The 27,243-nt window shown below is 39.9% G+C and overlaps 1 protein-coding gene across 1 annotated transcript in view; it reads left to right on the plus strand.

The window, feature by feature from the left end:
- LOC140200352 (dedicator of cytokinesis protein 2-like) overlaps nt 1-27,243 on the plus strand; it is a 699,328-nt gene that overhangs the window by 67,809 nt on the left and 604,276 nt on the right. The window contains exons 2-5 of the mRNA XM_072263559.1: nt 12,584-12,667; nt 14,137-14,177; nt 15,583-15,638; nt 18,932-19,028. Coding sequence (XP_072119660.1) covers nt 12,584-12,667; nt 14,137-14,177; nt 15,583-15,638; nt 18,932-19,028 — 278 coding nt within the window. The remainder of the gene's footprint in view (nt 1-12,583; nt 12,668-14,136; nt 14,178-15,582; nt 15,639-18,931; nt 19,029-27,243) is intronic.

Consider the following 27,243-nt stretch of genomic DNA (forward strand, 5'->3'; position numbering starts at 1 on the left):
GCCTGCTCAGCCCAAGCCTCATATTCTTCTTCCCCACTGGGGTGGGCTTGACTGCAGAGAACACTCCCAGCCTACAATAACTTTGGCTCTCCACAGATACACATTGGCATTCATCAACCAGGGATGTAATAGCTGAAACCAGCTCAGAATTTAAATCTCCCGCTGGAGGATCCATTAGATTTTTCACATCAGCCAACTCCTTTCCCTCACTTCGCAGAAACGAAAACGTTTTAACGTTTTCACTCACACCTACATTCCCCCCTTCTCTAAAGATTTGGTCTGGCCATGGCCCTGCCACTCCAGGTGCCCCTATCAGGTAGTGCAACTTTAGTCACAGCACTGATAGCCAGGACTAACAGGACATCCGTACCAGCCGATTGGTCAAAATGCTGTTCAGTCAGTATAGGTTAAATAATTCACACTTGTATTATGCTCTGAGCCCATAATCTTCTAATCTTTTTAACACTGGCTTGAGACTTTGGCGATGTTCCTTGTCATCCTCACCAGGAAGTGTGAATTCTTTAATTTAAGCATTACTGAGTGTGGTTACACCATTGACACACAGCATTTACACAAGCATGCTGAGAAAATCTAAGCCGTGGGGGATGTCCCAAGGCCAAAGGATGTGTCACCTTTGTAGTGCTTTTTAGGATTCGTCAATTACTATATTAGGTTTGCCCCAAACCCGTCTACTTTGCTCCACTCCTTGAACTCATCACTACAGATCAGGAAGAAATGGCATTGGAAGAAGCAATCAGAGATGTCAAAGGCGAAGAAAATAGTGTAATCGGACAATGTACTCACTCATAATAGTCCACATTGTCCATTGAAGGTTACCTGTGACACCTTGCCTTATGTTAAATATGTAATCATGTCACATGTTATAGTTGATGGAAGTGAACACACCATAGTCTTTCCTTTGCATTCTCTTACCACAATAGAGAAAATATATGCACAGATTGACAGGGAAGCCTTGAGTCTGCTTGTTGTGTAAAACATTTCAACCAGTGTTATATATATTTTGTGTGTGTATATTACATGTATTATATTATACATAATATATGCAATATTTTCAATATTACACAAACACTAAATACACAACACTCCTCCCTACTTAGCTATAAACTTCAACTCAATATAAAATGTATCTCAACTGAAATATGTAACATATTGTTCTCTAGTCATCATATAATATATATTTAATATGAAAAAATCTTGAAAATATTCGGTTTCTTTGAGCATTCTTTGTTTGATTACATAATTCTTTATGAGTTATATGTAAGAAGTGCTGGTATATGTCAGATGTGAACGCCTCAATAAAAAAACAGAAAAAAATACCAAGTAGGCTATATCTTGTCTCCTGTGTTTTTCTTTCAATTATTTTCTGGAGTTACAAACCATAATAACTTGCACAGCATCGCACAGCTGTCTCTTTGATAGTACTCTACGAGGCTTCTGACATTGCCACTGTGGTTTCATTCCAGGACATCCTTATCAGGCTGTAAAACACTTCAGCATGTCCTGTGGTTATGGAAGGTCAAGTACAAATATTACTTCTCTTTTTTTTCCTTTCACAGAACAGCAAAATGAAGCACTCCACTTCATGTTTTGTAGAGTAAAGTAATGGCATAGCGGAGATTTGATCTATGGCCAGGATCACCCGCAAGGGTTTGCAGGGTGATGGGATTGCCCATGTAGATTTCATGCATTCTGTTGGAACAATGTATTGCAGAGTCAGGTAGCTTTTTACACAGAATTGTAGAGGATAGAAAATAGATTCTGCACTCAATCAGTCCATGTCACCTTTTATACTTCAGTTGACAAGAACCTCAGGATCACTAACAGCTATCCACCCCACAACCATCAGGCTCTTGAACAAAAGGGGATAACAACATTCACTTGCTCATCCATTGAGATGTTCCACAACCAATTATAACATTCTTTATCTTGTTATCACATGTTCTTGTTATTTATTACTATTTAATTTTGTTTTGCAATTGCTGTTTGTTGTCTTCTAAACTCTAGTTGATCTTTTATTGATGCTGTTATAGTTACCATTCTATAGATTTCCTGGCCTGCAGGAAAATGCGCGCCAGGGTTGTATATAGGGACATATATATATATATACTTTGATAATAAAATTTACTTTGACTTTGAATACTCAGTTATTCTTTTTCCATCTATGCCATCCAAACTACCCTTTCCTATTTTCCAGTATCGTCACCATGCCGATGCTTTTTTCTGCTGGTGGGGGGAGGGGGGATCATTGCTTTGTTGCTGCTTGTGCATGGGAGGAGGGGCTGTGGGACTGGGGTTCTAACATTTAACTGTCTTTCATTCTTTGGGGGCACTTTTCTGTTTTTGTGGATGGTTGAGAAGAAAAAGCATTTCAGGATGTATATTGTATACATTTCTCTGACATTAAATGTACCTTTGAAATCTTTGAAAATGAATATTAAAACTTACTTGGTCTACATCCTGCTGTGACAATTCTTTATGCGTTATATGTAAGAAGTATGTGACTGGCATACGTGACTGTGACAAGTTCCAAAACGGAATCTCTCTTTGGGAAAACAAAGTCTCATCTAAATTACCTGTTTAATTCTTTACTGATTATTTTACATTTCTCAGCTTTGGTTTTAATTGCCCCTCCCTGCTGTCTCTTTCTCTGCTTTATTAATGTCACTTATTATTCTAAAGATCCTGTTAAATTAACATTCAGATTTCTCTTTTCAGGAGAAAAGAACCCCAGTCCAATTAACATTTTCAAAAGCAGTACTACCATATTTCTTCTATAGTGTTTTAAAATCCTTTCTTTCACCTTCCTTTATTTTCTTTTTATAAACACCATAAGGCCATAGGAGCAGAATTAAGTCCATTCGGCCGATTGAGTCTGCTCAGCCATTCCATTATGGCTGATCTTTTATCCCCCTCAAGCCCAGTATCCTGCCTTGTCCCTGTAACCATTGATGCTCTTACTAATCAAGAACATATTAACGTCCATGTTAAATATACCCACATTCATCTCTGGAAATGTATTTCACTGACTCGTTACCCTCTGGCAAAAAACAATCCTCCTTATCTCATGTTCTAAAGGAATGTCCTATTCTGAGCAATAAAAAAAATAAAATGTTCATTGTATATTGTTATCCATTTCTGAGCTAACCAGGGTTCTCTGTAAGGTCATTAAGTGGACTAAATCACTATTACATGCTTTCCTTTGTGTGTTCTACTGTGTATACTGCAGATTACAGAGATCTGTAAAAATGGTGACAGGCGAAGGCAAGAAGTTGTGGGCAAATGGCTGGGGTGAGTGTGGATTGGTTAGAGATTAGCCTTTTAAAGTTGTGTCCTTTGGAGGCGGTGGAGATGGTAGTGGGGCTCATGCAATCCTGGATTGACCAGCGACCAGTGAGGTGAGATTGTCGGATGCTTTAGGGGTGTCGGTAAGAATGGGGAAATTCCCAAAGGATGGCAAGTAATAGTCCCAGAGCAGTGTTTTAAAATGTGATTGCCCTGGGAGTACCTAATATTTGGTGCAGTAGGACATCGTGACGTTAATAAAATGAGTGCTTCATGGGAACTAAATAATTTGATGTGCATCTGATGCAGGAAACATGTGAGATGTGCTGGTGGAATCTCAGTTAGACATACTTTGTTTGAATTTCCAGATGCCCAATTCCAAATCGTGGCAATTACATTCCACTCTGGGGCAAAAATCAACTTTCAGCTACTTAGAAAGGAAGGAGAAAAAAGCTGGCTTTTTATCTCTGAATTTCTAAGCCAATATATTTCACACTATTTCATTGCTTGTCAAGTCTATCCACTAGAATTAAGTCCCTATTAGTTTGCTTTATTACAGTATTATTAGCTTGTAAACTGCATTTGTAATTTGTATAATTATACAGAGAGCTGCTTTTATTCTTAGATTCTCACTTTCTAAATAATGTGATATTTTTTATCTGTATATCCAAATTAAGTCCTTATCTATCTGTCTCAATTAATTTACCAATCATATCACCTTCCTTCAAAGCTTTTAACTTCTTCTATAAATATGTTCCTGATTTCTGTGTAGATTACCCCTCAACTTGTTTTTGTCAGAATGTATTCAGTTTCATTAACGCAGAAATTAATTTTCTGACTATATACTCATTCTGTGAGAAAATTAATATGTTCCTGTAATTTGTCACCGTCCTCCTTAGTGTTGACTGTTCCTACCAGCCTGACAAAAATTGGTTGTCTACACCTTAGGAAATTATTCTTTTTGATTCCAAGTTATATCACTCTATTGTTCCCAGGGTATTATCTTCTAACTTCATATTATCTTCCAGTTCTCAGTTTCTAAATTATTTGATAAATAATTTTTAAAATATGTCTGCTGTTAGTAAATTCGCAAAATTTGCATTTGCAATTCATCACCATAGTTCATTCACTTACTGTCCTTATTTTAAATATGGTGCATGTTAACCTAACAAGATAACAATTTCAATCATAAACTGAAACCCAATTGTGTTCTATAGGCATATAAATAGCAAAAGTGTAACACATGGAGAAATGGTTGTTATTAAGGACCAAAATATAGAAACTTGTACATGGGTGATGAGAATGCTGGTGAGGTACTAAATGCCTACTAAAGTACACTTGCACTTACCTTCATCAGGGAAAGTAGTAAAAGTGAAAGAAAAGATAGTGAGTTGTTAGATAAGTTGGCTGGTATGGGTGAATCGCCAGGATAGACACATTCCTTGATTCTGAGGCAAGTAAAAGGGAAAATTGTGGAGATACTGACTGTAGCCTTTCAATCCTCCATAGAAGCAGGATGGTGCCATGGAAGAAAGGGGAATATTACTCACTTGTTCAAGGAGGGAGTAAGGATAAGCCCAGCAACTAAAGGATACTCATTTTAACCTCAGTGGTATGAAAGATTTTAGAAACTTTGATCTAGTTCAGCATTCATAATTGCCCAGGCAAAAATGGATTAAGTAAGTTAACCAATATGGATTCTTGAGGGAAAATCCTGTTTAATCACTGATAGAATTTCTTGATGAGTTTTTTGGTAGAACTGAAGAGAGGATGATTTTAACTAAGGCGCCATATTGCAAGCTTAACAGAAATGTCAGAGTACATAAAAGGAACATTGATAATATGGACACAAAGTTGGCTAAAAAATTGACAATTGATATTTCTCTTGAGTGGTCGGATCTCAGAATATAGTAAGTTTAGCCTGAGTCAGAACTGCCTGTTAACCTGTTGTATTCTATCTGTTATTGATCCAGACTTGAGGTTGCAAGCCATAGCTTCTAATTTCATGGATGAAACAGAATTTTCCAGTAGTATGAACTAGAATGGGCAAATGGAATGTACTGTGAAGAACAACTGGCAGGGTAGATCAGCTGGTAGAGTTTCTGTCCCATGGCTCCAGTAACCAAGGTTCAATCCTGACCTCCAATGCTATCTGCATGGAGGTTGCACTGTCTTCTGGTGACTGAGGGGGTTTCCACTCATTCCTCTGATTTTCTCCTACATCTTAAAGAACGTGTAGTTGATAGGTTAGTTAGCAACTGGAAAAATTGCCTCTCGTGTGTGGCTGAGTGGGAGCTGATGATAATAAACACATGAAAATGATGTGGTACTGAGGAAGCAAGTTCACGGGTTTGGTAAGTAAGACAGAAAACACCAATTACAAATAATCCTTTATTTACAAACAGTAAAAGGTTTGACCAAACACAAAATACTAAAGAGATACTTAGCTAAAAGTGCATGCAGGCCCTCCTAAGTCTGCAGCATACTTTTCCAATAGTTCTTCAGCACTGATTGCAACCTCAGTGTGAAAATGAGGGCCCTAAAGATAAATGAAGGGGACCTGCATCTGGTGACATGTAAACTAACCGCTGTCCCCCACACACACAACAGATATAGTACCAGTGTAAACTGTGCATGTGGATTTAGTGGGTGATAGGGACCAATTCTGTGCTGCACAGCTCCATGATTAGATGTGAGGTGATGGATTTTGATAGGATGAATAAAGAGAGACTATATTGAATAAAGGGCACAAATTATGAAGGCAGAAAACTAGTTTGAGAATGATGATAATATCACATACATGATTTTGGGCTTTATCAATACAGGGTGAAAAGTAGAAATGTCACTCTCACTCTGTAGAAAACATGAGTCCATCATGAACTGAGGATTGTGTTTCATTCTGTCTAGGAAAGAGTTGGAGGCATTATAGAGTTTTGAGAAAAGATTGTAGGGAGTAAGTCCTGAATGAGAAACTATAGTTACACTGACAAATTAGAGAAACGTGGCTGTTTTCTTTGGAGAAGAGAATGCTGAGGGGAGATTTGACTACATAAAATGATAAGGGTCTGGATGGAGCAGATACAGGAGGCTGTCCCCATTGGTGGATGGGTCCCAGACCAGGGGTGACAGGGAAGAAAATTAGAATTGACAAGGAGACAAACCTTTTTGACACAATATGGCTGGAATCTATAAAGCACAGCTTGCTGCTGAGGTGGAGGTGAGTTCCATTGTGGTTTTAAAAAGGGAACTGGCTAAAAAAATTGCAAGGCCACAGAGAAGGAAGAAGCATGTGAAATTGTTGGTTTGTTCCAGACTGGAAGGGCAGTGTTATGATAATTGTGGGGGATTTTAACATGCGAGTAGATTGGAAAAATCAGGTCGGCACTGGATCTCAAGAGACAGAATTTGTAGAATGTCTGCGAGATGGCTTTTTAGAACAGCTTGTTGTTGAGCCCACTAGGGGATCGGCTGTACTGGATTGGATATTGTGTAATGAACCGGAGGTGATTAGAGAGATTGAGGTGAAGGAACCCTTAGAAGGCAGTGATCATAACATGATTGAGTTCACTGTGAAATTAGAAAAAGAGAAGCCGAAATCTGATGTGTCGGTGTTTCAGTGGAGTAAAGGAAATTACAGTGGCATGAGAGAGGAACTGGCCAAAGTTGACTGGAAAGGGACACTGGCGGAAAAGGCAGCAGAGCAGCAGTGGCTGGAGTTTATGTGAGAAGTGAGGAATATGCAAGACAGGTATGTTCCAAAAAAGAAGAAATTTTCGTGTGAAAAAGGATGCAACCGTGGTTGACAAGAGAAGTCAAAGCCAAAGTTAAAGCTAAGGAGAGGGCATACAAGGGAGCAAAAACTAGTGGGAAGACAGAGGATTGGGAAGTCTTTAAAACCTTACAAAAGGAAACCAAGAAGGTCATTAAGAGAGAAAAGATTAACTATGAAAGGAAACTAGCAAATAATATCGAAGAGGATACTAAAAGCTTTTTCAAGTATATAAAGAGTAAAAGACAGGTGAAAGTAGATATAGGACCGATAGAAAATGATACTGGACAAATTGTAATGGGAGATGAGGAGATGGCAGAGGAACTGAAAAAGTATTTTGCATCAGCCTTCACTGAGGAAGACAGCAGGATACCGGACACTCAAGGGTGGCAGGGAAGAGAAGTGTGCGCAGTCACAATTACGACAGAGAAAGTACTCAGGAAGCTGAATAGGCTAAAGGTCGATAAACCTCCTGGACCAGATGGAATGCACCCTCGTGTTCTGAAGGAAGTAGCTGTGGAGATTGCGGAGGCATTAGCGATGATCTTTCAAAAGTCGATAGATTCTGGCATGGTTCCGGAGGAATGGAAGATTGCAAATGTCACTCCGCTATTTAAGAAGGGGGCAAGGAAGCAAAAAGGAAATTATAGACCTGTTAGCTTGACGTCGGTGGTTGGGAAGTTGTTGGAATCGATTGTCAAGGATGATGTTACAGAGTACCTGGAGGCATATGACAAGATAGGCAGAACTCAGCATGGATTCCTTAAAGGAAAATCCTGCCTGACAAACCTATTACAATTTTTTGAGGAAATTACCAGTAGGCTAGACAAGGGAGATGCAGTGGATGTTGTATATTTGGATTTTCAGAAGGCCTTTGACAAGGTGCCACACATGAGGCTGCTTAACAAGATAAGAGCCCATGGAATTACAGGAAAGTTACATACATGGTAGAGCGTTGGCTGATTGGCAGGAAACAGGGAGTGGGAATAAAGGGATCCTATTCTGGTTGGCTGCCGGTTACCAGTGGTGTTCCACAGGGATCAGTGTTGGGGCCGCTTCTTTTTACATTGTACATCAACGATTTGGATTATGGAATAGAGGGTTTTGTGGCTAAGTTTGCTGACAATATGAAGATAGGTGGAGGGGCCGGTAGTGCTGAGGTAACGGAGAGTCTGCAGAGAGACTTGGATAGATTGGAAGAATGGGCAGAGAAGTGGCAAATGAAGTACAATGTTGGAAAGTGTATGGTTATGCACTTTGGCAGAAAAAATAAATGGGCAGACTATTATTTAAATGGGGAAAGAATTCAAAGTTCTGAGATGCAACGGGACTTGGGAGTCCTCGTACAGAATTCCCTTAAAGTTAACCTCCAGGTTGAGACGGTAGTGAAGAAGGCGAATGCAATGTTGGCATTCATTTCTAGAGGAATAGAGTATAGGAGCAGGGATGTGATGTTGAGGCTCTATAAGGCGCTGGTGAGACCTCACTTGGAGTACTGTGGGCAGTTTTGGTCTCCTTATTTAAGAAATGATGTGCTGACGTTGGAGAGGGTACAGAGAAGATTCACTAGAATGATTCCAGGAATGAGAGGGTTAACATATGAGGAACGTTTGTCCGCTCTTGGACTGTATTCCTTGGAGTTTAGAAGAATGAGGGGAGACCTCATAGAAACATTTCGAATGTTAAAAGGCATGGACAGAGTGGATGTGGCAAAGTTGTTTCCCATGATGGGGGTGTTTAGTACGAAAGTGCATGACTTCAGGATTGAAGGGCGCACTTTCAGAACAGAAATGCGAAAAAATTTTTTTAGTCAGAGGGTGGTGAATCTATGGAATTTGTTGCCACGGGCAGCAGTGGAGGCCAAGTCATTGGGTGTCTTTAAGGCAGAGATTGATAGGTATCTGAGTAGCCAGGGCATCAAAGGTTATGGTGAGAAGGCGGGGCACTGAGACTAAATAGGATAAAATGGATCAGCTCATGATAAAATGGCGGAGCAGACTCGATGGGCCGAATGGCCTACTTCTACTCCTTTGTCTTATGGTCTTATGGTCTTATGGATATGATGGCTTGAATGTTCTCCTGTAATGTGATCTGTCTGCAATTCTCCCTTACCCTCCTCACTGAACCTTGCTTTCTTCTTATGTCCTCCAGTCAGTCTCAGTCTCTCCATCGCACCTCTTCCTTTAACCTGCATCCCTTCTTCCCTGAGCCTTTCTGTATTACAGAGTCTCATTAATGTTTTATTTGTTGGCAGAATATATTGTGCAATCTGTCGTGCTTTAATCCATATAAATACTAATGGGCCACACTCATGGTTTGAGGCTCAGCTGTTCTATAACAGGGATCAGCAAACTAATTAAACTACTAAATTGCATGTCTTCAACAAATCCACGTTTTGAGGACTCCAATTCCTTGTGGCTATTTAGAATGATACTAGTTTTGGCTCAAGGGGAAGGGACTCGAATGGTGGCAGTTCCTCCATCAGTAGAAGTGCCAGGCATGGTATAGAGCATCCAGACCTGCCACTGAGTGAAATGGTGTCTGAGAAATGGTAGCAGGTTGCTGGACAACTGGAGAAAGGAACTGCCTTCTGCTCACTTTGCACGGTGTTGTGGTAACTTCATACCTTGCTATTTGGTACTTATTGAGAAACAGAACTGAATAAAGGATGTCTGAAAACAAAAAACTGTTTATCACTGACATAGAACCTGCCATTGTTTTGCAATATGTCATTAGATACTTCCTGGCAATTTGTTTTCATTGCTATTTTTGACAAAAATATTATTGTGCAATCTTTGTTAATTGTTTTTAGCATTCTGTTTTATTTCTATCTCTGTGTCATGCACTGCCATGAGTTAATTGGATTGTTCATTATTTTATAAGGTTCCCTCTGTAATGTCATTTGCAGTGATAAATCTACAAAGTAGACTGGCTTCCTTCTAATGCTACAAGGTTTCATTTGTATTTTTAGATCAATGCAATCTCATTTATTTTTAGCTCAAATAACTCTGCACATTAGAATACACTGGTCAAAATCTCATTCAAAGTCAAAGTCCACCTTATTGACACAATGTGCAATTATATGAATGCACAAGAACACAGCTTCAGATTAGCAGCATTATCAAAAATAAAAACATAAATTATACACAATTTTACAAAAATTAACCCAATTAGCAGAAAAAAATGAAGTCCATTGCAATGTAAAATGGTCAAAGTAGAAATAATGTTGGGGTAATGATTTCTGCCCATTCTATAATTGTGAACTAAATACATCTACAGAATTGAGGCGAGAAGACGGATTGGAGAACAAACAAAAGCAAATACCACCGCACAGACAAAAGTTAAGCATGACAAACTATAGGCCCATGGGTATTTAGGCATAGATTAAAACAGCAAATGCAGCACTGACACTGGACAATTTTTTTCAAAAGTGTTGCTTCCTCAGAATTTTTTTTTTGTTTATGATAAACTGCTTGAAGGTGAATACAAACATAATTTCAGTCTACTTGTATCACATAGGAATTTGGAGAAACAACAAATTAACTTTTATTGAATATAATGTGTTTAATTGCATAATGGTGCTGATGCTTTGCAATAGTTCAACTGTTAAAAATACTTTGTTAATAATTTTCATTTGTACTCAGTATCTGAAGCTTCTCACTTAAGTGTCCAACAATAATTCACCAGCCAGCATTGATGGATTCCAGTTGCCCTGGTATCTTTTCTCCATGACCGCAATGTCCTGGTGAAAACTTTCACTATGCTCGTCACTAACAGCACCAAGATTTGCAGGGAAGAAGTCTAAATGGGATTGCAGAAAATGAATCTTTAGTGACATGCTGCATTTCATGGTTTGATATGCTTGAAGCATGCTTTCAACCAGCTGCATGCAGTTTGGTGCTCTGTAGATGCCGAGGAAAATTTCAACAACTTCCTTGAATGCCTTCCATGTGATTTTCTCTGGTCCCACTAGAAATTCTACATATTGCCTGTCATTGATGATCTGTTTGATTTGTGGACCAACAAAAATTCTTTCCTTAATCTTGGCATCAGTTATTCGGGGAAGCATCTGTCTCAAATATCAAAATCCTTCATAGAAATTTTTGTGCCTGGTGATAGCAAATTCCATCCTTACAGTCCTGAACCCAATAATTATTACTAAAACCTGTCCTGCCATGCAGCAGCCGGGCCACCTAAACATGCCCAAGCATGCCTTGACAAGATAGGAATCTTTCCAGTTTACATTGCAGGCAATATTTTAATTGACTTGAGTTATGAATTGAAATAATAAACATGAGTTTATTTTATACATGGTGCATGATAGGAAAATGTCATGGTGATTTTCATGATCAGTAACCCAAAATTCATAAGATACACCTAAAGGTATTCAGGAAGCAAAATCTTTGTTGTCCAGTGTTATAGTTCAGTTTAGGCTGCCTTGCAGAGTGCTGTGTGGGGATAGGTCTACAGCATAAATATTATATTCCACACAGTGCTCTAGAGACAGTTTCTAATCTTAAAATCTTAGAGTATTTCCTTCCCAAATGTCTCAGCTTTAGTCTGGATTTGACTAGTGTATTCGAGTCTGCAAAATTACTAGGGGAGGAGGAAAAGTGAAATAAAAACAGAAAAAGCTGGAAACACTCAGCAGGTCATCAACATCAAAGTTCAAAGTTTAAAGAAAATGTTATTATCAATGTATATATATTTGACCATATACAACCCTGAGATTCATTTCCTGTGGGCATACTCAACAGATCTATAGAATAGTAACTATTACAGAATCGATGGAAGACCACCCAATTAGAGCATTCAACTAGAGTGGAGAAGACAACAAACTGTGCCAATGCAAATATAAATAAATAGCAATAAACAATGAGAACATGAGAGGAAGGGTCCTTGAAAGTGAGTCCATAAGCTGTGGTAACAGTTCAATGATAGGGCAAGTTAAGTTGAGTGAGGTTATCCTCTACTGTTCAAGAGCTTGTTGGTCAAGGAGTAGTAACAGTCCTTGAGCCTGAGGCTCCCGTACCTTTTTCCTGCTGGCAGGAGTGAGAACAGAACATGACCTGGGTGGTGGGGATCCCTGATGATGGATGCTGCTTTCCAGCAGCAGCGTTTCATGTAGATGTGATCAATGGTTGGGAGGGCAACAGTGGAAATAGAAGCAGAGTTAACAATTCAGATCAAGATATCATTTACCAAGATAGAAGTTTGCATAATCTGAGAATGCAAGTTAAAATTTATACTATTAAAAGAATATCCCTCTACATTTCTAAATTACCCATTGCATGTTACATTACAGTCAGAACCTTACTGATTAGTGAATGAACCAAACCACCTCATGTAATGTCAATACTAAATGAAATTTCTGAAGTGTTTTATTTCTAATGTGAAGGTATGGTATTTAGAAGTGAGGAAATGTAAAGGGCTTGCCCACAAAAAAAATTAAATGACCAATTTTGCTCAACATGACCATGTCCTGATTTTAATTGTTTTTATTATTTCTAGTTATCTTCAATTTTGAGGCCCAAAAGGATCCTCACCTCTCTCTGTGTGTCGGAGATACAGTACAAATCTTGGAAAAGTGTGAAGGTAAAATGGGAAGCAAAGAAAGACTAGTAGCATGAGACCACTGGAGGTTGGAGGCCCAGCAGCAGCCTATTCTGGGGTCAGAGGACTGTCTGTGTGTGAGGTGGGAGGAAAGGGCCTTGTTTTGCTGTTGTTGATTTGTTATTCTGCTGAACATAGTGGGCATGTTGTATTGTAGCTGGATTGACTGACAACACCTGCTGGCTGCCCCAGCATATCCTTAGCAATGTGATGGTTGTTAGCACAAATTTCACATTCCACTATATGTTTTGATGTACAGGTGTAAGTAATTGAATCAGAATCTAAAGTTATGTAAGGAGGAAATGCAATGGGAAACTCAATGCTTTGTTTGCTGTTTATTATAGAAAGAACAAAATAATCTCATGGTAAGGCAACTGAATAGCAGCCATAATATGGAAGGAAAGTTCTCAATTTCTGATCCATTGTTTTCCTTGGCATTCACATCAAGTTCTTGCTTTATCTTATTCAGCAGTTTTCCTGTGAAGAGTTTCCATAAGTGAAAATAAACAGGAACATTTTGGAGAAAAAGAATCACAAAAAATAAATAACACGGATTCTGGAAATTTGAAATAAAAATAGGCAATACTCGGTGGAATAGTCAGCATTGGTAGGGTAGTGAACTATTAATGTTTCAAATTGATGACCTTTCAGCAGACTATTACCATTATTTCTCTCTCCGGAGCTGTTAACTTATCTATTGGGTATTCCCAATATAATGCTCATAAACAAGTATATTTTCTGGTATTTCCCAACTTGCTTTGTACTGTAAGTCAATGATCGTTATCAGTTGGTAATGGTCTCAACTTTTATAGGAAATCACATAAGGTTACTAATTACAAATTAACTATGTCACCCAATCTGTCTCTTAAGAATGTTTTGGATTACTAATCTTTAGCAAATCTTTTATAATACACTACTTTCCACTTGAGTGTTTATTCTTTTTAAGGACACAAACTAAGGAGGGGTACCAATCGTCAACGTTGCTCCTTGATCCACCTCCACCATTCAATAACATTGCAACTGATGTGGCTTTGGTCTCAATTTTACTTTCTACATGTTTATCATAACCCTTTAGGACTCCATAGACCAAGCAACCACCCATTCTAGGCATAATGTGGACAATACCACTAATCTGTTTACCAACATTGGGTCCATCTCTATTCAAACTGCCACATTACCAGGTTTTTCTAGACTTCTTTATTTTCATGAGCATTACATAATATGTGTAACTCAACCACACTTTCAATTATACACCATGATATTGTAAGTGCACACATACATTTAGGGTATATTAGTTAAGTTTGTGAGGTGAAAAAAATGGATTTTTGATAAATTTAGGTGAATCGCATTGGAAAGGTTGTCCTGAGTAACATAATCATCATTGTGTTCTACTGACAGCCCTAGCCTGATTCTGCTCCCTGAGTTTTACTAAATTTTTATCTTTCCCACAGGATGGTATAAAGGATGTTTGATGAAAAACAAGTCACAGATGGTGAGTCACTATCACGCTCATTTTGAATTTTAGCTCTGGGCTCTTGGATCTATGCATGTTTTTTTTAAAGGGCTAAATTCCCATTAATGCAATTAATCTCAAGTTTACTCAATTGAGATTTAGTTTGACTCAATTATTAATAAAAGACCTTTGTCAAAGATTACAGTTAAATAATACAGTGAAAGCTGAAATGTCAAAAAAATAATTGTGGGTGAATAAATTTTCAGTATTTCAATTACAGCCATATGTGGCATTGAGCTTCTTGTAAATTCTATAATCTGATTTGCCAAGACATGGAACCCCATGGCAAACAAGATGTGGTTGAAATCAGTCACTGTATATACCCTCGGTGTAGTCTTCTGGCCCTCTCAATCAGTTTATGAATACAACAAAACTCATTCAGAAATCTTAATAGTTTCCCATTCTTCATTTTCTGCAAACTGTGGAAGTTCAATATAGTTTAGGCAATCATATTAAAGTCACAGTTCCAAAGACATTGGCTGTGTTTTCATTTGTTTCCTGTAGATGGGTATGTTTCATTAACTGTTATCTCAAACATCAGGCTAAGCTTATTAGAATAACAGATTGCTCTTTCTGCAGGTGACAAATGCCTGGTTAAGATCACACAAGACATATAGTAATTATTAGGAGAGCAGAATATTCAGTAGGGATGTTAATCTTTTAGCATTAATTTAAGTAACACATTTACAAACTATATTTTATGTGATATATATCCCTTCTCATTACAGAATTAGTTTGCCAGATATTATTAGAATGGGCTTTGCTTCTTGAGGCAATATCATTGTTCTAAAGAATGGAAACTAGAATTTCAAATTTTGACCCAGACAGTTAAAGTTGCGGTGACTAATTTTTCACTAAATGTTCCGGAAATACACCTTTAAATGTGCCACTGCAATCTGATAACTATAAAATTTGTTGAGATGTTCACTAAGTCAACTACCATTCTGACAGACCTCATGAGCCCGACAGTGACTTCAATGACAGCGTCCTTTATCTTAATTTTTTTTCGAAAACTAACATAGAACAGCTGCTTTAATGGAAGCTGGAAAGTGTGTCATCATTATTTTATTTGTAGGGACTCCTTACTTGTTCCATATCAAAGACCACATGCTCTTAGCTCCTAGCTAATGTTCTGTGTTATTACATCAAAAAAATGTTGCAAAACAACACACGTTAGAGAATGAAAATATTTCTGCGTTTGCCATCATAATTCTATTTTATGATGGCAATAGATATGATTTGATTCTATTCCATAATTCACGGACAAATGTTTGAATGATTATAGTAATGTAGAGATATCCAAAAAATCTCTAGATATCTAAAAAATTTCTAGCATGGAAATCAGTGATGGCATCTGCTAATGGAGATCCTGTTTATTTTGCAGGGTGTATTTCCAGCATCATTCGTCCATGTCAAAGAAGCTATCATTGAGAAAAGAGGGTATGAATTAAAACTGAAGTCTTCTAATATCACCCTTAACTTTTGTTTTTTTGGGTATTTATTCAAAGGATAGAGACTTCACGGGCTGAGCCAACACTTAGTTTCTTAGTTACTCTTATAAGGTAGTGTTAAGCTGCTTTCTTGAACTGCTGCATTCCTTGAGGTATAGATACTCCACAGTGCTGTTAGAGAGAATGTTCCAGGATTTTCAGCCAGCGACGGTAACGAAACAGCAATATTATTTCCAAGTCAGGATGGTGTGTGGCTCGGAGAGTAACTACCAGCTGGGTGTGTTCCAGTTTGTTTGCTACCACTGTCCTGCTAGCTGATGCAAGTTGTGGATTTCGAAGGTGCTGTCTCAGGAGACTTGGAGAGCTGTGGCTGTGCACCCTGTGAATGGTAGAGACTGTTGCGACTGTGTGTTGATGGAAGAGTGAGTGAATAGTTGCAGATCAGATGCCTTTTCATGCAGACTGATATGTCCTTGAACATTGGTGAATCTGAACTCATCCAGGTAAGTGTAGAGTATTCCATTACACTTCTGACTAGGACCATGTAGAAAGTACAGAACATTCCATCACACTGACACGGACCATGTAGTAAGTGTGGAGGATTCAATCACATACCTGACTTGGTCCATGGAGTTAGGTGACCAAGTTTGGTAATTAAGGTGTGAATTATTCACTGTAGAATTCCTAACTTCTGACCTGTTCCTGTAGTTATAATGTGTGTATGGCTATTCTAGTTCTGTTTGTTTAAGCTTTAACTTAACCAGCTGATAACAAGCTGGTGTGTTGTAAACACTCATCCAAATACTATTTAAACTGCAATAGGTCATGGTAATTTACATTCAGGTTACATTTCCTTTTGTGTGGAGCCTTGGACCTGCATTGGATGAGTTGATTGCAGAGTAGTGTCTTTTATCAAAGAGTTACAATGGGCATTTAAACTGTACAGTTGTGGATGTAATGAGATAGAAGCACGGGAAATCATCACTTTCTACTGCTGCATTGTCTAATAATTTTGAAGTACATTGAGCAGTGTCCATCCAATTGATAACAGAGGTGAACCTGACAGGTTGGATTTATTAAGCTAAGGGATATGTTGTCAGCAAGTAAAACATTTATTGTCTATCTCTTCTTGCCCCAAAACCATTTACAAGGTTGTCTCAGGGGGCAGTTAAAAGTCAACATCTTACAGGGTTGGGAGTTCTGACAACGTTATCACTGATAATAAATTTTCAATTCCACTTTTAATTGCTTGGATTTGGAGTTAAACTCCTTTCCGTTAATCAAAGACATTGGTCTGTGCTTACTAGCCCAATAACATAACCACAATATACAGTAACCGCTTACAAGTTTAGGTGCCTTGCTTGGAAACAAGCACCAAATGTATCCTAATGCCCAAGACAGGCTCTACAGGCTGCAAGTCATCCTCTAAATTAAAAACTAAAGTCATGTTATGGTAAAAATGCCATGACAATGTTGAACAAAATCATCACCATAGTGAAAAGTTGAGGCCATGGTGTGTGTTGTGACTGTGAATGAAGTCACCAACAGACACCAAAGCCAATGATATAGAAGTCTTTATTCAGTAGACAAGCAGGCATCATACTGGAGACACTCTTAGAAGAGGCTCACTGATCCAATATTACATGACATTTTATATGCTAAAGATCAAAGATAATGACAGGGCAATTCTATAGTTACAATGCATCCACAATGCTTCCTTTGAATTACATATAATTTTTAAACACATAAATATTCACACCAATACTCCAGACACCCAGAGTGAATACTAATCATTGTTGACTCTGAGTTGCATTCATGCATATGCAGACATCGCAGGTCAATAAGTGTTTCCTGTTTTGCAATCAATCCCAGATAACATCTCCAACAACACCGTCATTCAGACACGAGGAAATCTGCAGACGCTGGAAATTCAAGCAACACACACAAAGTGCTGGTGGAACGCGGCAGGCCAGACAGCATCCATAGGAAGAAGCACAGTCGAAATTTCGGGCCTGGGTCTCAGCCCAAAACATCGACTGTGCTTCTTCCTATGAATGCTGTCTGGCCTGCTGCATTCCACCAGCATTTTGTGTGTGTTAGCATCATTCAGAGCTGCATTTTAAACTTAATTTACAATACACATTCAGATCTGAAGACTGACAGCTGTTGAAATTAATATTTACTATATTACGTAATTCCAGAATAAGCCCTAACAGTGTGCAGAGCAACATGTGGGAAAAGGAATGTAAATGAAGATGAAACAATACGGCATCTCTAATAAAAGAATTACAGGACAATCTTATTTTGAAGTAAAGAGAGAATGATTGAGACAAAACCAAATGGTACTGAGGATAGGTTTGGAGGGGACCTCGTGACGATAACTTGTTGTGATGTGCATCGGGCCAGTTCTTGCCAAAGGCATGTAGATGTTGAAAGAACAACTGAGGAGAATTGCTGAAGTTTATGCATAAAAACCTCAGGCAGTTCAAAGTAGGAGCTTGAAATGAGTGCTAAATATTCCTTGTGACTGATCATTCTAAAAAGAACATCCAATACAATTAGCTATTACTGACAATTTTAAACAAATTAGGCAATTCGTTGGATATATTAAAATAGTTGAAAGTTAGAATAGAAAAAAAAGATGAAGTACAGGAAGCAATAAAAAGATACTGATTCTACACTGTGCTGTCAATAATTGCAGGCTTTCCAGTGAAATAACCTTCTTTATCCTCGAGCATAGCTCAACCTTAGTTAACTCAAAAACATTTGATTTCAGAATGAAACAAAAGCACCCGACTTTGGAGGCAGGGAGTAGATGTGGCGGCAGCTGCAGATAAAACAGAGGATGGGTGGAGTCTTCCTCAGAACTTTGCATTTTGTATTATCAGCACCTGCATTATTTGATCTCATATCTACTGTACATTAACATGGCCCCCGGCATCTAAACAAAGACCTTCCAAATGTTAAAAGATGTTCCATGGATTTTCAAATTCAATGAAAACAGCAGCAAGTTAACAAAATGGACATCCTAGGTGGGCTGAGAGATATTGGTGACAGGTGCAGGACAAGGCCAATGTGAAAAAGAGCAACTAGACTAATTACATTTTGGTGCTCAACTTAATTCCAAGTAATTCCTTGTGTTGAAGCTGCTAGAATAGCTCAGTTAATTTTGCATAGAGGTTTGAAAACTGAAAATTCTCACTAATAGATGGTTATCTCTGTGGTCTGCAATTGCATAATCCCTGCCTGTGTTTATTCACTACATCACATGTTTCATTCCAGAAATGTGGAGAATGTTTCCTCTGCTGAAATGCCATTGGTACAGGAGGTCACCACCACACTGAGGGAATGGGGTAACATCTGGAAACAACTCTACACGGTAAGGAGTCATCATAGTTTTACCATTTACTTACTCTTAAACTAAATGTTTTACAAAGCCCTTTCTGACAGCAATTAAAAGTCAACCCTTTATTCAGCGTGCAATCACATTTATGCTCGGCCAGTAAAAGATGTACATAAATCATCTCGTAAAATATATTATTAAAGTCATAGAATCATAGAAAACTACAGCCCAGAAACAGGCCCTTTGGCCCATCTAGTCCATGCAGATCCATTTAAACTGCCTAGTCCTATTGACCTGCACCAGGACTATAGCCCCCTATAACCCATCCATGTAGCCATCCAAACTTTTCTTAAATGTTGAAATTGAGATCTCATCCACCACTGGAGCTGACAGCTCATTCCACACTCTCACCGCCCACTGAATGAACAAGTTTCCCTTCATATTCTCTTTAACCTATGACCTCTAGTTGTAGTCTCCCTCAACCTGCTTGCATTTACCTTATTTATACCCCTCATAATTTGGTGCACTAACTTAAACCAAGCATGCTGCTAGCTTTAAGGTCACTATTAATAATATTAATGTGACATAATTAGATTTGGATTCAAATTCAAATCCTTAACTTTCAAGGAGTAAGATAAACCATCAATTCAAACCCCAATTATCAGCTCAAACTACATGGTGAGAATTCTTCAGTGACTTCACCACCCAGACTGGAGTTGAATGAAGGTCAATCTTTTGGGACAAGTTTCTTCTTGTGGATACACAAGGCTGTTGGGCAGCTCGAATTCCAAAACTTAGTAAGCAGGAAAAACACGTAGGATAATGTAATGGGCGACAGGTGACGCATGTTGTTCATAATAGAAACTGTTCTACATAATTCACAAACACCATCATTGAGTCGTACTGCTTTAAGAGACAGTGTCTGCCATAATGACATCAGTGTAAAGTGACATCTTTTGGCTTAGTTCATAATGGAAGTACATAAAAAGCACATAAAATGACTTTGGCGTGTTGTATTGACAAAATCCTACATAGGTGACCCTGACACTCTCAGAAGATTCCAAAATTTCAGAGGTACTCAACAACAGTTGCTTTGAAGCTGCTGGGGTTTTGGAAGCAGCAAGCTACTACGTGGTTTTTACAGGTGGAAGCCCAATTCAGGCTGCAAGAAATCACCATGGACAATGCCAAAATTTTACTATGTCAGAGCATTGCTAAGTAGTTCTACTGCAGCCAGAGTGATGAGCCTACTAGAAGATCCACCAGCACGTGGTAAATTTATCACTCTGAAAATTCATCGATTACTAGTTTTGTACTGTCTGACATTTTGCACATCAAACAGCTTGCCCAGCCTTGGTGATGCTGGGCCTTCAGAACTAATGGACCACATGCTAACTCTCCTGGGCAATCACCACCCTTATTTTATTTTTAAAGAACTCTATGCAACAAGTGCCTAATCCAGTTCACAGACCACCCCCCACCTCCCCAATATAGCTGTAAAGGACTATAGGGAGCTTGCTAAAATGTCTGATAGTCTACACTCAGCCAGGGGAAGGTGCATTGTTCCTCCTCCTTTCCCTGTCTCAAGAAGCCCTTTCAGTAGAGCTTTCAGCAGACTCATGCTCATGGCTCTGAACCAGAACACGCTGGGTCTATGTTTTTAACATGCATGCTTTGGCACGAACATCAAGAAGTGCCGACTGCCATGCAGCTTTGATAGAGCCAGTGCATTGGGCTATCCAAGATCTGTGAACACTGTGACCTCCAGTTGCTAGGATCGTCTTTTGTTAATTATAGACAACCTTTCAGGGTCAGCATTTCCTGTGTGAATTGGGCACTCAACTGAGTGGGCTGCCAGCATCGTCCATGGATTATAAGGCAGACAGCAATGGCCCATTCCTGGAGGTTGCCAATGGCAACAGCATCTAGACTTATGGGACATGACAACTGGCAACTTAACTAAACCACCGCCACCAATTGTGACGCACTGCTTCTGTGGATGATGCTACACATGGGACTCCGTCTAGGCTAAAATAGCTAAACCTCTGCTCGGCACAGATTCCCTGTGCAGCAAAGGACTGTTAGGAGATCTTAACAATTGCCGGCTTGTGGATGCAAAAGCCTTTTGGACATTACCCTGTACCCAGTAAGTTCCACCACATGTGAATTCACTCACCTGCTGGGCAAATTCACAACCCTCACCAAGGGCAGGTCATGCCTTACGAGCCTGTTTGAATTATTTGAGGATGTGACTAAACGCATTGATGAAGGAAGAGCAGTAGATGTTGTGTATATGGATTTCAGCAAGGCTTTTGATAAGATATCCCATGCAAGGCTTATTGAGAAAGTAAGGAGGCATGGGATCCAAGGGGATTTTGCTTTGTGGATCCAGAACTGGCTTGCCACAGAAGGCAACGAGTGGTTGTAGACAGGTCATATTCTGCATGGAGGTCAGTGACCAGTGGTGTGCCTCAGGGATCTGTTCTGGGACCCGTACTCTTCGTGATTTTTATAAATGACCTGGATGAGGAAGTGGAGGGATAGGTTAGTAAGTTTGCTGATGATACAAAGGTTGGGGGTGTTGTGGATAGTAAGAGGTTACAGCGGGACATTGATAGGATGCAAAACTGGGCTGAGAAGTGGCAGATGGAGTTTTACCCAGATAAGTGTGAAGTGGTTAATTTTGGTAGGTCAAATATGATGGCAGAATATAGTATTAATGGTAAGACTCTTGGCAGTCTGGAGGATCAGAGGGATCAAGGGGTCCGAGTTCATAGGACGCTCAAAGCAGCTGTGCAAGTTGACTCTGTGGTTATGAAGGCATATGGTGTATTGGCCTTCATCAATTGTAGAATTTAATTTAGGAGCCTAGAGGTAATGTTGTAGCTATACAGGACCCTGGTTAGACTCCACTTGGAATACTGTGCTCAGTTCTAGTCACCTCACTACAGGAAGGATGTGGAAACCATAGAAAGGGTGCAGAGGAGATTTACAAAGATGTTGCCTGGATTGGGGAGCATCCCTTATGAAAACAGGTTGAGTGAACACAGCTTTTTCTTCTTGCAGCAACAGAGGATGAGAGGTGACCTGATAGGGGTGTATAAGATGATGAGAGGCATTGATCGTGTGGATAGTCAGAGGCTTTTGCCCAGGGCTGAAATGGTTGCCGCAAGAGGACGCAGGTTTAAGGTGCTGGGGAGTAGATACGGAGGAGATGTCAGGGGTAAGTTTTTTAGTCAGAGAGTGGTGAGTGCATGGAATGGGCTTCCGGCAATGGTGGTGGAGGCGGATACGATAGGGTCTTTTAAGAGACTTTTGGATAGGTACATGGAGCTTAGAAAAATAGAGGGCTATGGGTAAGCCTAGTAATTTCTAAGGTAGGGACATGTTCGGCACAACTTTGTGGGCTGAAGGGCCTGTATTGTGCTGTAGGTTTTCTATGTTTCTATTTTCTATGTTTCTAAGCCCACGTTTCCCACTACAGTCAAAAAGTTTGGGGTCAAGCACCACACTTCCGCACCCGTGCACGTAGACTGGAATCATAAAAGATGGCCAGTGAGAAGTCTGATTTTGCTAACATAGAATAACCTTTGGGCTTCACCCGTCCACATGGTCCCTAAGCCCAATGGTGGTTGCCATCCATGCAGCAATTACCACTAACTTATTGAGGCGTCCACTTCAGATCGTTACCAGGTCCACATATTCAAGACTTTCTGGCACATTTAGCCAGAAAAATAATTTTTTTAAAAATGGAGATGGTCAGGGGCTATCATCATGTGCTTGTATGCACTGAGAACATTCCCAAACCTGATGTTAAAATCCCATTTGGCCTATTTGTATGCCACTAGAGCTGCAAAATGCAGCAGAGGCTTTCCAGCGACTAATGTCAGTGTTAAAAGATTTAGATTTTCTTTTTGTTTACCTAGACAAATTACTTATCACCAGTGCATCCAGAACTGAACAATTATCACATCTCAGTAACTTTTTAACACCTAAACCAACACAGGCAGATTATTAACTCCGCTAAGTGCCAGTTGGGTATTGACTCTCTCAGCCATTGCAACTCCACAGAAGGTTCAACACCCCTACCATCAAAAGTCATCACTATTATGAACTTTTACACTGCTCCGCACTACCAAAGCACTGCAAAAGTTTTTAGGTGTGGTGAATTTCTACAACCGATTCATTCAGCATGCTGCTGAACTTGTGCTATCTTGGTATAGTGTCCTTAAGTGCAGTGCCTCTAACCACATGCTTGACTGGTCAGCTGATAACACCAGAGCAATTGATGGCACCAAATGAGCTCTTTTAAACGTGACCCTACTGGCACTTCCACCTAAAGCCATCACTACCAATGCCTCAGACTATGCTCTGAGTGTTGCACATGAACATTTGGTGGAGGTATGTGGCAGCCACTCACCTTCTTCAGCTGGCCTCTCCGCCACCCTCCCCACCTCCACCCCCACCCCAACGAGAGGAAGTACAGCACATTTAACCACAAGCTTCAAACTTCTCAGTATCTCTCTGGACATCTGCTAGTTTTGTTTTCCACTGGAAGGTCGGCATTTCACAGCGATTGTTCACCACAAGTCTCTCGTGCTTACAATGGCTGAAGCATCAGACACTTGGTCTGCACGTCAACAATGTCACCTGCCTATATTTCAGAATTCAATACTGACTTACAGCACATTGAAGGGAAAAATAATGGTGTGGCTGATTGCCACTTAAGGCCTGCTGTCGAAGTCTTACACAATGGAGTTGAATATGCCAGCATGGCAGCTGACCAAACTACCGACCCAGAGGTCCAGGCTTATCAAACAATAGCAACACACATCAAAGTTGCTGGTGAACGCAGCAGGCCAGGCAGCATCTCTAGGAAGAGGTACGGTTGACGTTTCAGGCCGAGACCCTTCGTCAGGACTAACTGAAGGAAGAGTTAGTAAGAGATTTGAAAGTGGGAGGAGGAGGGGGAGATCCAAAATGATAGGAGAAGACAGGAGGGGGAGGGATGGAGCCAAGAGCTGGACAGGTGATTGGCAAAGGGGATATGAGAGGATCATGGGACAGGAGGTCCAAAACAATAGTCATGGGCCTGCAGTTGGCTGACATCAAGTTTGGGGACGCAGGACTTTCTTTTCTGTGCAATGTCTCAACCAGTCGCCCTCAACCCATGGAAACTAGGGGCATACTGTTTTTAACTCTATTCATGTCCTCTCGCATCTGGACAGGAAGGCTTCAGAGAAACTGGCTGCTGTAAAGTTTGTGTGGCATGGCCTCAGGAAGGATGTGCAAGACTGGAGTGCAGCCTCTGTTGAGTATCAGTGGGCAAAAATTAATGGTCATGTTTGGGCACCATTGGCACATTCTGAGGTCCCTGAACGATGGTTTGACCACATCAATGTGGTCCTCTGCCCCATACACCCCAGCGGTTCCATGCGTCTCCTTACCATGGTGGACTCTATCACCAGGTGGCCAAAGGTTGTCCCTCTCACATCGATGATAGATGTGGAGATGGCTCGGGTATTCATGAATACCTGGGTCATTCAGTTCGGCACCCCATCTGATATTTCTTCCAACCGCTGTCCCAAACTCATATCACGCCACAGCTCAACACCTGCAGTCCAATGGCCTGTGGAGTGGTTTCACTGTTCCTTACAGGCTGCTCTGAGGGCTTCCCTGACAGATGAGAGTTGGCACAGTTGTCTCCCAAGGGTCCTGTTGGGATCCAGAATGGCTCCAAAAGAGGACCTGCAGTCCCTCACAGCTGAGTTGGTGTACAGGCAGCGGTAATGGGTGCTGGGTGATTTTATTCTTGGTGTTACAACTGACCCGTCAGTCTCTTAGCAGTGTTTCACCCACCTCAGGAAACTCAATTCTTTTACACTTATTCCTACTTCCTATCATGCTATACAGAACCCTTGGGTTCCAGTTGACTTACGTTCTACCTCCATTATTTTTGTCCTCCATGATGCACATCAACACCCCCTTAAGCCCTTTTACAATGACTTACTCTACATTTTGGAATGGGGCAAAAAGACTTTAATTGTAGGTAGGAAGGATAAACCTGAACATATTTCAGTAGATCGCCTTAAGCCAACTGATCAAGATCTGGATGTTTCCATTACTGTACCCTCTGTATCACGACATGACCACATGCATGTCAGCACATCCCTGGACGAGCCAGAAGCACCTGCAGTTGCTCAAAGCAAAGCATATAGGATCTGAGCCAGGAGACTCGTAAGAGCTCCAGACAGACCTACAATGCTGGTTTTCGTGAGTTCTAGATCGTTTAGGGGCGGCTGTGTAGAGTAGGTAATGTAATGGGTGATAGGTGACACATATTGTTCATAATAGGAACCGTTCTACATAATTCACAAACACCATCATTGAGTTGTTGTGTTCACTTCAAGAGACAGTGCCTGACGTAATGATATCAGCGTAAGGCAACTGCTTTTGGTTTGACTGTAATGGAAGTAAGGGATTGCAGCTTTTGTTAAGCATATAAAATGACTCTCACATATATTATTCACAGAATCCTACAAACACCTTAAAACTCCCAGACCAAAGACTGAGCTTACATGTTCTCATGATGAAACTTACACAGGAAAGGCTGTGGTTAGGTTGAAATTAAAAATATTCAGACTGTGTCATCACAGGAAGGTAGGAATAGGTCACAATCCCTTGAGAGTGCAATGTCATTCAACCGATCTGTGTCAATTTTACCTACCTGTCTTAATTCTACAAGTACTTAAATCTTTACTGAACTATATATACCAAGATGAACTTCTAAAATTTTCAGTTGATCTTGATTTTCAATTCTTATCTAGTATTCCGGATATCCATACTCGATTTTATGATTCCTGATTTTCAACCTGAACCTCAGTAGAGAACATTGCAAATGTAACAGTTCACTCCTGACATGTTAACAATATTGCACTCTCCACTGACACTGTCTGGCCTTTTCAACATAGCCAGAAATTTCTGTTATTATTTCAATCCCTATGTTGTCCAGCTCCGTACTTACTAGATCCCCCATAAATAACTTGCTTTATTACTCATAAATAACTGATTTGTTCAACTTTTCTAAGCAATTAAACCACACATAATGGAAGCAGTCATCAAGTTAGGCAGCATCTCTGCAGAAAGAAACAGAGTTAACCCTTCAGAATCATCATCAGAACCATCAGAATCCCTGGTATGCCACCTCCAAATGTCAGAGATCAAAATTGTTACATTCCTGGCAGATTTTGCAGTCAATCTGAGAGACATCAGTGTTGGGATTAAAAAAACTCATATTTTCGCCAAATTATAAGCTTCTAAAAATTTTGTTCCCTTTATCAAAAAAGAAAGAAATCTCAGACCAATCCTCCTTCAACAGGCTATAGACATTTACTCCTAACTTTCCTACAGTGCGGAAAGGAGAAGTGGTCTTTTCAGAATCAAAATTAGCTTTAATATCACTGTATATGTCATGAAATTTGTAACTATGCAGCAGCAATGCATTGCAATACTTTAAAATTAAAACTGTGAATTGCAGTAAATATATATAAAAGTATAAGTTGAATTAAGTGAGTAGTGTAAAAGAGGCAGTGAAGTTCAATGTCCATTCAGAAATCAGATTGTAAAGGGGAAGAATCTGTTCCATGAATCATCAAGTGTGAGCCTTCAGGCTCCTGTACCTCCTCCCTGATGGTAGCAATGAGAAGAGGGCATGTCCTGAGTGATGGAGGTCCTTAAGGATGGATGCCATCTTTTTGAGGCATTGCTCCTTGAAGATGTTCTTGATACTACGGAAGCTCTTGGCTGTGATGGAGCTGAAGGAGTTTACAACTTTCTGCAGCTTATTTTAATCCTGTGCAGTGACTCCCCCACCCCACCGCCCAATACCAGACGGTGATGCATCCAGTTAGAATGCTCTTCACGGTATATCTGTAGAAATTTCAGGAGAGGAGGGATGAAAACTGTTGTTGGCAATATAAAGACAGATCAAACTTTATTCCCATAACCTACATACAATCTGCTAAATGATTTTCTTTCTGTACTTTGTTCTGTACTTTGTCTGGCACCCGACATTCTCCCATCTGTGAAGGATATTCCTTTCTAATCATCACTAATATATTAGCCTTGCTTGCTTGTCACATCTGTTTTTCCAGCAAAATTGAAATGCAGTAACCCCTTGCTCTCTTGTTCCCTCTGGGAGCTGGGTTAAAGAACTGTTAAATCAAGGGTTGTCCTGCAGGGAAGTTTTCTG

The sequence above is a fragment of the Mobula birostris genome, chromosome 7 (assembly GCF_030028105.1).
Source record: "Mobula birostris isolate sMobBir1 chromosome 7, sMobBir1.hap1, whole genome shotgun sequence".
Lineage (NCBI taxonomy): Eukaryota > Metazoa > Chordata > Chondrichthyes > Myliobatiformes > Myliobatidae > Mobula > Mobula birostris.